At 43.6% G+C, this 9,880-nt stretch overlaps 1 protein-coding gene across 1 annotated transcript; it reads right to left on the reverse strand.

The window, feature by feature from the left end:
- Positions 1–7,025: 7,025 nt before the first annotated feature.
- On the reverse strand, positions 7,026–9,657 carry LOC113031156 (UDP-glucuronosyltransferase 2C1-like; the record flags this gene model as incomplete). Its single annotated transcript, XM_026183092.2, has 3 exons — positions 7,026–7,774; positions 8,541–9,254; positions 9,337–9,657. Coding segments are annotated over 3 exons (1,620 nt in total), but the record flags the coding sequence as incomplete, so codon positions are not given.
- Between the last annotated feature and the right edge of the window lie 223 nt (positions 9,658–9,880).

Below are 9,880 nucleotides of genomic sequence, written 5' to 3' on the forward strand. Positions count from 1 at the left end.
TTGTAAAAAGCATGATAATATATTAAGTAATCCAAAGTATTCAGAATACATTACTCTCATTGAGTAACGTAACAGAATACGTTACAAAATACATTTTCGGGCATGTATTCTGTAATCTGTAGTGGAATACATTTTAAAAGTAACCTTCCCAACACTGACCGTGGGTGCCGCAAGCTGCCACTGAAGGAGCTGCTCGGTGCTGTCAGAGTCTCCTGCATGGGGCGGGAGATGTTGTCCAACAGGGATGACAGCTTAGCCACCATTCTTCTGTCACTCACCACCTCCATTGTGTTCAGAGGGCATCCTAGAACAGATTTGGCCCTCCGGATTGCCCTGTCCAGTTTCTTCCTGTCCCCAGCAGAGATGCTGCCGCCCCAGCAGATCACACCATAAAAGATGGCTGAAGACATCTTTGGGGCCCCCATATTGCAGAAGACCCTGTCCGACACACAGCCCTGAGTTCTCACATACGGTGGTCAGTCGGTGAGGTAGTCCAGTATCCATGTTTTGAGGTAATGGTCCACTCCTGAGTTCTCCAGCTTATCCTTCAGAACTGTGGGAAGAATAGTGTTTAAGGCACTGGAGAAATCAAAGAACATGACTCTCACAGTGCTCCCAGCAGTTTCCAGGTGAGCGAGGGAACAATACAGGCGATGAATGAATGCATCATCCTCTCCAGTGCCAGGCTGGTAGGTAATCTGAAGTGGGTCCAGTGATGAGCTCACCAGGGGCCGAAACTCAGCCAGGATCAACCGCTCCAGGGTCTTCATCAAGTGGGATGTCAGTGCAACCGGCCTGTAGCTGTTGGGGTCCTTGGGACGTGGAATCTTTGGCACTGGTACCACACAAGAGGTTTTCCAGAGCTGTGGAACTGTCCCCAGCCTCAGGCTCAGGTTGAAGATGTGACAGGTTGAGAGAGACAGGCTGGAGCAGTGTGTTGGATGTGAACTGGATGCTTTGGTTGGGGGTGGAGAGTAGTGAGCAGTGTGAGTGGAGGAGGTGTGAAGTGTCTGAGGTGTCAGAGGTGGAACAGCAGCAGTGGGGGTGGGTGAGTCTGCAGCCGATGTTGAAGATTGCATTGTGGATTAATCAAACCTGTTAAAGATGGTTTGAATATTTTAGAATATTTTAAAGTAAAAAGGGAGACAAAGCCTTCAGCTTTAAATATCCTCTTCTGTTGAACCAGCTCCCAGCTTGGATTCAAGAGAGAGACACCCTCTACTTAGGCCTAAAACATTCCTTTTTGACATAGCAAATGAGTTAGGGCTGTATCAGGTGACCCTGAAACTTCCCCTAGTTACAATGCAATAGCCTGTGCTGCTTTCTTCCTGTTAAAAGGGCATTTTTCCTTCCCACTGTTGCCAAGTTCTTGCTCATAAGTAGTCATTTAGTTGTTGAGGTTCTATGATTGTAGGATTTAAATTACAATATAAAGCAAATCAAGATGTCTGTTGTAATTTGGTGGTGTACAAAAAAAAAGCTATGTCAAATCACATCCGCCTGCATCTTCTGATCAGCCTTTTATATTATTATATACCTTGACCAGTTCTTTCAGTGCAACTTTCAGCTGGCAGTAAAACTCATGCACTTTTTTCCCCACATCCAGCTCCACACTGCACACAAAAAAATAAAAATAAAAATAAAAATACTACCAGTTCCTTTTTAGAAATTCCCAGAACAACAAGGCCTTTGCTCCAGCCCTATACCCCTGCCAAAGTTCTTTAACAATTCCTGCTGACCATTAAACAAAGGCAAAAGCCAGTAAGATAAGACAATAATTGAAAGGTCACACCCAACTGCTGACATCACTCACCCGCGCCCACACATTCATCCAACAAGCAGGTAAACGGGAGACAGGGGCTGTATCCCAATTCAGGGTCTGCAGCCTTAAAGTACGCATTTCAAGGCCGATTACGTCACAGCGGCGCGCCGAAGGCTGTCCCAATTCAAAGGCTGCTCGAAATGTAGCCCTGAAATGCGTCCTTCATTTCCCTGAATTTTAAGGCTGTGGCAGTGTAGACTTCGTGGCCCAACATATCCCAGAATGCATAGCGCGGCGGTGGGTGTGGATAATTTTGCCAAAAACAAACGGCGGATGAGGGGCGGCCGAAGAGTAAACTTTAAGTAAGTACTGAATATTATGTCACTTATTTATGTGCAAATGTTTAATAACGACACCGGCTCACTCATTGGCGGCCGCTTATCGGGGCCTGGAGCCTGGGGCTCGCTCGGGCCACTTCGGAGGTGGGGTGCCCCCGGCCTCTCGGCCTGGGGCTCGGTCACTCAGGCGCAGCTGGCTGCCGGCGGAGCTCACGGGCGCGTCACTGCAACTCCCCCTGGCTTCTGCTCCGCGGCTGCTGAGTGAGCCCTCATCTGGGACTCTCCTCAGCTCTTTCCGGGACAGTGGCGCGGCTGCCCCTCTGTTGGTCTTCCTTGGTCTCTTGTGTTCTGGGGGCCTCTGGATGTCTGGAGTTTTGATCTCCTCCACACCTGCTTCACGCCCTGGAGGACGGGGCTGTGGCCCCCCCACACCCTCTAGCAGATCATTACATGAAGGAACCTTTTAAAAAACAAAAAACAAGCGCGTCCATGCTCACAGGTGTGAGCACACGGGTGATCACACCCACAAACTACACCCTTTTTGGCTCCTACCTCAAAGCACACTGTGTTCTGTTGATCTTATGTGCTGCACAATAATGTTTAACATTTAGTATTTATTGTCATATTCCCATATATCATTGTGATGTTGTTTATTCTATTACTCTTGTTCTCTTCTGCTTGCTTTCTTTTTTCTTTCTCAGCAGGTGATCCAGGTGATTGATATATGCATTTTTTTTTCTCTGCCCGTTCTGTTGGTTTTTGTCTTTTGCCCTTCTCCCCCGTCCCTCTTCTCAGCTGTTTCTCTTTCCCTCTTTCTTTCTCCCCTTCTTTCCCCCAGTCAAGTCTGTCCCGTATTCATTAAGTGAAAATAAAATAAACAATAAAAGGTGAATCAAATGGACCATTACGGCAAGGCTGGGATGGTCAGTTTGGTAAAGTAAATCCGTTGGGCATCTTTCTTTGCCTTTAGACAACAATTCTGATGGCAAAAGAGCCAAACGGGACAGGCCAAAAAAAAAAAAAAAAAAAAGTTTAATAACGAAGAACATTAAAACATTACTGTTGGCCACATGTCGGCAAAGTTATGTGACATTAGTGACGTTTGTACTAACTTGGTTTTAAAGCCTTTACTTTAAAATATACGCCGTTCAATAGTTGAGCTTAATCTTTTTTTTTTTCCTTTTTTTTTGCCTGTCCCATTTGGTTCTTTAGCCGTCAGAATTGTTGTCTGAAGACCAACAAGGATACCCAATGGATTTATTTTGCCAAATGGATCATCGTGGCATTGCCGTATTGGTCCATTTGATCGAATTTGTTTTTATTATTTATTTTATTTTATTTTCAGTTGTTACAGACGGGACAGACATGAGTGAGGGATAGGAAAGGGAGAAAGAAAGAGGAAGGAAAAGAAAAACAGAAGGGGAGAGGGACAGTGAGAAAGGGGGGGGGGGGGGAATAAAAAAATAAATAAAATCTCCTGGATCACCTGTTGAGAGAGAAAGAATAGAAAACAAGCAAAAAAAAACAAAGCAACATACTAAACACAACACCATCGCATTAATCTAGCTAAGTGTAAACAGCATTAAATACTAAATATTCAGTGTTGTTGTGCAGCACGCAGGACAGACAGCGCACAATGTGCTTTGAAGTAGCAGCCAAGAAAGGTGTAATTTAAGTCTACGAACAGTGAACACCCGTGTGCATACCTGTGTAGATCAGCGCGCTTGTATTCAAATGGTTTCCACATGTAATGGTCTGTGTTACGTGCCAAGAGATGTGGCTTTGCTTTTGTGTTCTGTTTATCTTTCAGGTGTCAAGCCTCCACCTATTGGCCAGTTCGAAGTTGATTGGCATGTGTCTATTGGCTGGTCTGGGCCCAGTTGGCCAATCACAAGCCGAGGATTACTACAAATGAGCAGCCCCTGGCCAGCTGGTGGCTGTGGTGGTTTTTGTTTTTGAGAAGTATTGGTCTCATCAGGAGGCTCTGAGGATTCAGGTGTGATGGACGGTTAACAGCCAGGAAATGGCAGTAATGCAACAGTTTTGGATGCAAGCTGCCGTTAAACTTGACTGAAGAAGAAGAAGCTGGTGGCTGCTGGCTTCTGCTTTGACAAACATTTGCGAACAGGCTTCTTTATATTGTGTGTGGTGGGAGGCTGGACAGGTAAGCTGGGGTACCCTATACACTGGTTGTAGGTTTTACTCTGTTAGTCACACTAGGTTATGCGGTTGATGCCACTCTTGTATGTTTTTACTGACCTTTTGTCGAGTAGCTAGGTAGGCCTTTTGTTTTGCATTTTTTCTTTCAGTTAGGCCCTGGAAGCTATCGACCTCTTTTTGTTTTATTAATTTCTTTGATTTAGATCAACCGCCCAGTCCTCCTCCCCCACCTCTTTTCTGTTGTTAAGTTTGACTATCCAGGCAAGCAACCAATAAATCCTGCCTGATACTTAACTGTTCTGTGGTCTTCGTCCTTCATTGATTGTGGTTGTCCAGTGTTGCTGTCTCCTTCCTACCTTTGCCTCCACCATGGTGGGGGGGGAACGACGTAACAGTCTGCAAGAGGATGTAGAGAGCCATAGCCCTGTCCCCCAGGGCATGAAGCAGGCATGGAGAAGATTCAGGCCCCAGAGTGCGAGAGTCCAAGGAGAACCTCCGGAGGGGCATCCGTGCCACCCTCATGGGAAGGGCTGAGGATCCCCAGACGAGGTGTCACCCAGTAGCCACCGAGCAGAAGCTAGAGGGGGCTGCACCGGCGTGCCCGCCGGCTCTGCCGGCAGCCAGCTGTGCCAGAGTGAACCGAGCCAGAGGCCTGAGGGCCCCCCGCACCCCGGAGGAGGCCTGACCAAGCAACAGGCGCCAGGCCCCGCCAAGTAGCCACCAATGCACCGACCCCTGAGGGCATCAGTCACCGGCAGGGAGTGTGGTGAGGGGAGATGGGCCTGGAAGTTCCCAGAGAGGTGGAGTCTAAGACCCGACCTGACATATAGACACAGACAAACAGGCACATATAGACACAGACAAACAGGCACACACAGACACAAACATGCATTCCCACCCTCATGCACACATATACAAACACTCAGCACTCACCCTACGTAAGGATTGGCATAAATGGACATGTACACAATATCACACTCCCCAAACATACTCTATACCCCGGGTCCAGGTACCCTCGCCCCCAGAGGGGGAAACAGAACCCAGACCCAAGAGATGTTACCCTTCCCCCCGGGGTGGAAGCAAGCAGACCGTCCCAGGCTCCGCAGCAGCAGGGAGGCCAATCAGTCAGCCAACATCTCCTCCCAGCCCCCCTGCCCCGATGGCTAGTAGAGAACGGGGGTGTGTGAAGACCCCATACCTCCCTCCTCCCGCTCATGTGTAGTGTTGCTGCGTGTTGTTCTAAAGTGCATTTAAAACAAGGGAGAGCTGAGCTTAATCTTACAGAGAATGATCAAAGCTCATTTAGAAAGAAACAAACAAATGAACAAAAGATTTTTTCCTTCATGTCTGTCAAACAAAGCTGTATGACACGTTTCCAGCTGTTAGTATCATGGTTGCTAGGCAACCTGGGCAGCGCAACGGAGGCTAGACCGTCCCATTTCACAAGCCTCGCACTTCCGGCCTTAGCGGTCTTTGAGTACGCGGCCCATGAGGACGGTTGAGGCTGCGTACTTTAAGGCTGCAGACCCTTTAGAAGTCCAGAAGTTTACTTTGTATCACTACTAAATCACAATGATTAACAGACAATTTGTTATCTTCTAATTCAAATTCTATAAATTCTGGACTTCTATAAATAAAATCTATGTTTGCATGTTAATAGATGTGAACTCATTAAAACATTTTTATGAGTTCTATTGATGGAGCACTTCCTGAAGACCTTATTCCAAACTATGTCCTTCAACATCAGCCAAGAGTATGACCTTTCCAGCTTCTTTCCCCTACAAATCTATAAGGTTGACATATTGGTCAAAGAACAAGGTTATGCTGAGCCTGTGGTAAATGGCCTTTTGTGTGTAGGTGACCCAGATCATCTTTCTGTTGCATCCAGTCCATCGTTGAATGATGTCGTGCCGTGAATGGTAAAGTTCATGTGTATGTACAGGTAGACCAACATTACAATATTATAATTTTCATAAATGTTAAAGTTCAAAGTGCAAAAATACTTCACATTAAAAACAGAAGAACCAAGAATATCAAACCACAACATCACTAATTCTGGTGTTTCATTGATTCATGCAGTACCAGTCAAAATCGATGAATATGTCCAAATGTGTGACTTTCTTCTTTTTGCCAGTCTGAATTAGGCATTGCTTTTCTCCTTCCTAACAAACAAACCAAAAAAAAAAAAAAAAAAAAAACTTTCTGTATCGAAGAGTTTCCAGTAGCAAATTGAACCTTTTTAAAAATTATTTGCCAAGATGTTTGGGGTTTTTAGCATTTGCATGCACATCATTCTGAAATTGTTCTATTTCTAGCTCTTTTTAATCCCAGGCATGTCACAGACTTGATAATTTGTTGCAACATGTTAGTCTTGTTTTTTCTTAATACCATGTGTATAAAACCTCTCAGCTATGAGGGAAAGCTCTGCTCTAGAGCTGTTATACACCCAAGTGTGCAGCCTTGCCAATCAGCAAGTTAAACTTTTCCTCCTTTGCTGATGGCATTTCCTTGTTTAGCCTGTGGCAATAACCCCATCTTAAGTTCAAGCGATCTGCTGTTACCTTTTTTTTTTTTTTTTTTTAATTAAAACCCAGTTTAATCATTTTAGCAAGTGTGCTGTAACACCACAATAATGGTCAGACATAGCACCATCTTCCAATTAAAAATTCATAGAAATCTAAAAAAAAAATTAAAGTCTGTTTTTACATGTTTATCTAGAATTCAAAAGAACTCATTGAAACATTTGCTAAAAGAGAACTCAGTTGTGTTTTTATTGTTTTGGTCTTTAGCTATACATACATCTCAAAATGCCAATAGAGAGGAGCAGCGCAGTGACCACAGACAGCAATATGAACAGTACATCTAAAGAGTAAAACTAAACCACAGTAACTAATAGACATAGTATGTCATCTCCCAAATGGAAAATATTTTAGCTTTGTTTAGTTTTTATCTTTCTTTGTCTTCGGCAGCACAGAAATCTGAAAACAGCCACAATAGAGAGAAGCAGCACAGTGACCACAGACAGCAATATGAACAGTACATCTAAACAGTAGTAAGAGTACCAGGGCATCTTATAAGCTTCTGTACGCAGGTGACGAGCCCCTTTGTGGCGCATCACATATTCTACCCAGAAGACTGCCTTCTCCATGGGTGTTATTGGCTGATCTTTGTGCAAACGTGACAGTCTTTGAATGTTCTGCCTGTAGCTCTCTTGATGGATCACTTCCTTAAGACCTTGCTCAAAACTGTGGCCATTAACATCAGCTAGCTTAATGATCTTTCCAGCTCCTCTCTCCTGCAGTCGTAGAAGGTTGTCATACTGGTCGAAGAACAAGGGTATGCCGAGCACAGGGACCCCATAGTAAATGGCCTCCTGGACACCATTAGTTCCTCCATGAGCTACAAAGACTTTGGTCTGTGGATGACCCAGAAGATCTTTCTGTGGCATCCAGTCGACTATTAGTATGTTGTTTCCCAGTGTAGAGGGTCGGTCTCCTTTATGCTTCCAGATCACCTGGTAAGAAAAAACAAAAAAAAAGATTTCCCCATTAGCCCTGAGACTTTACAAAACACTTAACAAAACTACACAGAATTAACTTAGATGCAAATTCAGACTAAAATCTTAATGTTAATGAGTTTTAAGTAACTTTTCCGGGAGTTACATGATGGGATCACTGAAGTGTCATTTGCTGTTCCTTTCGATGTTGAGGCTGCTTACAGTAGTTAAAACGTCAAGACATCAAAAGCAAGTATGTTTACAACCTAATGCAAAAACAATATACGTCAAAGGAACTCTATGGGAGGGACACCTTACCTAATTCAAGTTACAGAAAAGAACCTCTTGTTAGTGTTTATTCTATTTTTTTCTTTTGGAGCATTTCTATGCTAAGTGTGACTCTCTCTTTCTTTATTTGTACTAACAGTCTAACCAAGGTATCTGTCCTAAATCTTGCTTGTGTTATTTTTTTTTTTTAAGTGTAACTCTAATATTATTTTATTGGTAACCTGTGCCAGCATTAAATATACTATCTTTTTTGTGTAGACTCTTACAGAATTTAGCCTTCCTGACTAATAACATACCACTCCATCCTCTCATAAATTTACATACACTTCTGGCTCCAAAATGCACCGCAATGCTAAACTGTGGTTTCTGAATGGCAATACACAAACAATGGAATCTTTCACAGTGTATCTATTGGCTGATATGGACAAATTAAAATACTATAGGTTAACAATCCAAAACGCAGTAGTGGAAATATGAATCTTTGACTTTTTGTTACCTTCTGGGGCATCTTGGCAAAGACACCGGCGACTTCCTCTGTAACCTCTTTGGGCAAAGCATCGACATGAGTTCCCAGACTCATGATGATCACTCCATGTTGCCCGGCACTCTGAACAAACTCCTCCAGCTCTGCTGGCAGAGGCTGAGCTGGTTTGCACTGAAATCCTCCTATATAGACAACATTTGGCATAGTGGGGCGAGGGAACTCGAACACAAAATCTGACCTGAACAGCCAAATGTCTGCTCCCTGTAGTAGTGAGATGACGTCACATCCACCCTCAATATACTTATCACATATGTCATTATATACTGGGTCCACCACAAATTTCTGCTGGAACAGTATAATGCTATAGAAAAGAATATTCTTGAGCCTCTGGATGAAATTCATTTTGTCTGTTAAGCCGGATCCTGGCACTGGGATATAGGAGAGTGGTGAGGGAGCTAACACAAAGTGGCCTTCTCCACTGGTGATCCAGCGTACGTTGAGCACTAAGGGGAGCTTGAGATATTTGGCTAGAATAAGCCCTGGGGCTAAAGCTGGATCAGTTAGAACCAGATCATACTGGGAATCTCTTAATCTTTTGATCATATTTTGATCATCAAAAATATTTTTCAAAGCATCATACCAAAGTGAATGTGCAAAAGAAATTAAAGAAAAAAAATTCTTGGTGAGTGTGAAGGCAGTCATCAATGATGCCCCCTCTCTTTCCACCTAAGAAAAGTGAAAAAAGAATTTTTTTTTATAAATAACTGAGTATTTATATTCAGACTCATCACATACACTATTCACATACCTCCACCTGCTCCTGTAGACACCCACCAAAAAAATGCTCAAAATCTACAGCCGTTTCAACTGTAATGGATGTGTATAGATCAGACTTTTCAGAGATGTACCAGCTGGTAGACGGCCTGATCACAGTGAAGTTGTGTCCCCTAGCATGAAGTTCTTCAAGCAAGATTTTCATATTGATCCAGTGGCTGCCATCTAAAGGAAACACCAGAATGTTTCCTCCATCGCAGTGTGGTGTAAATGAAATGAGGAATAAACTGAGGAAAGAAAGCATCCCAAAGACATGATGGGATGTCATGGCTCCTATAATATCAGAGAGAAATAATCACCTCAGTGATCTCATAAATTATATCAAGTATCCACAATGTAAAGAAAAATTTTATTTGCTCTTCAGCCAAATATGTAGAGCTATACATCACTTGCAAGCACTGGAATATTTACATGATCCTTTTAACCAAATAGACACCAAAATTAAAGGACAGTGTTTTAGGAAATTCCTTACCTTGGGTTGAGAGATCCAACTACTGTCTAGCCTGCCCACAGAAAGA

The sequence above is a fragment of the Astatotilapia calliptera genome, chromosome 10 (genome assembly GCF_964374335.1).
Source record: "Astatotilapia calliptera chromosome 10, fAstCal68.1, whole genome shotgun sequence".
NCBI classification, from domain to species: Eukaryota; Metazoa; Chordata; class Actinopteri; order Cichliformes; family Cichlidae; genus Astatotilapia; species Astatotilapia calliptera.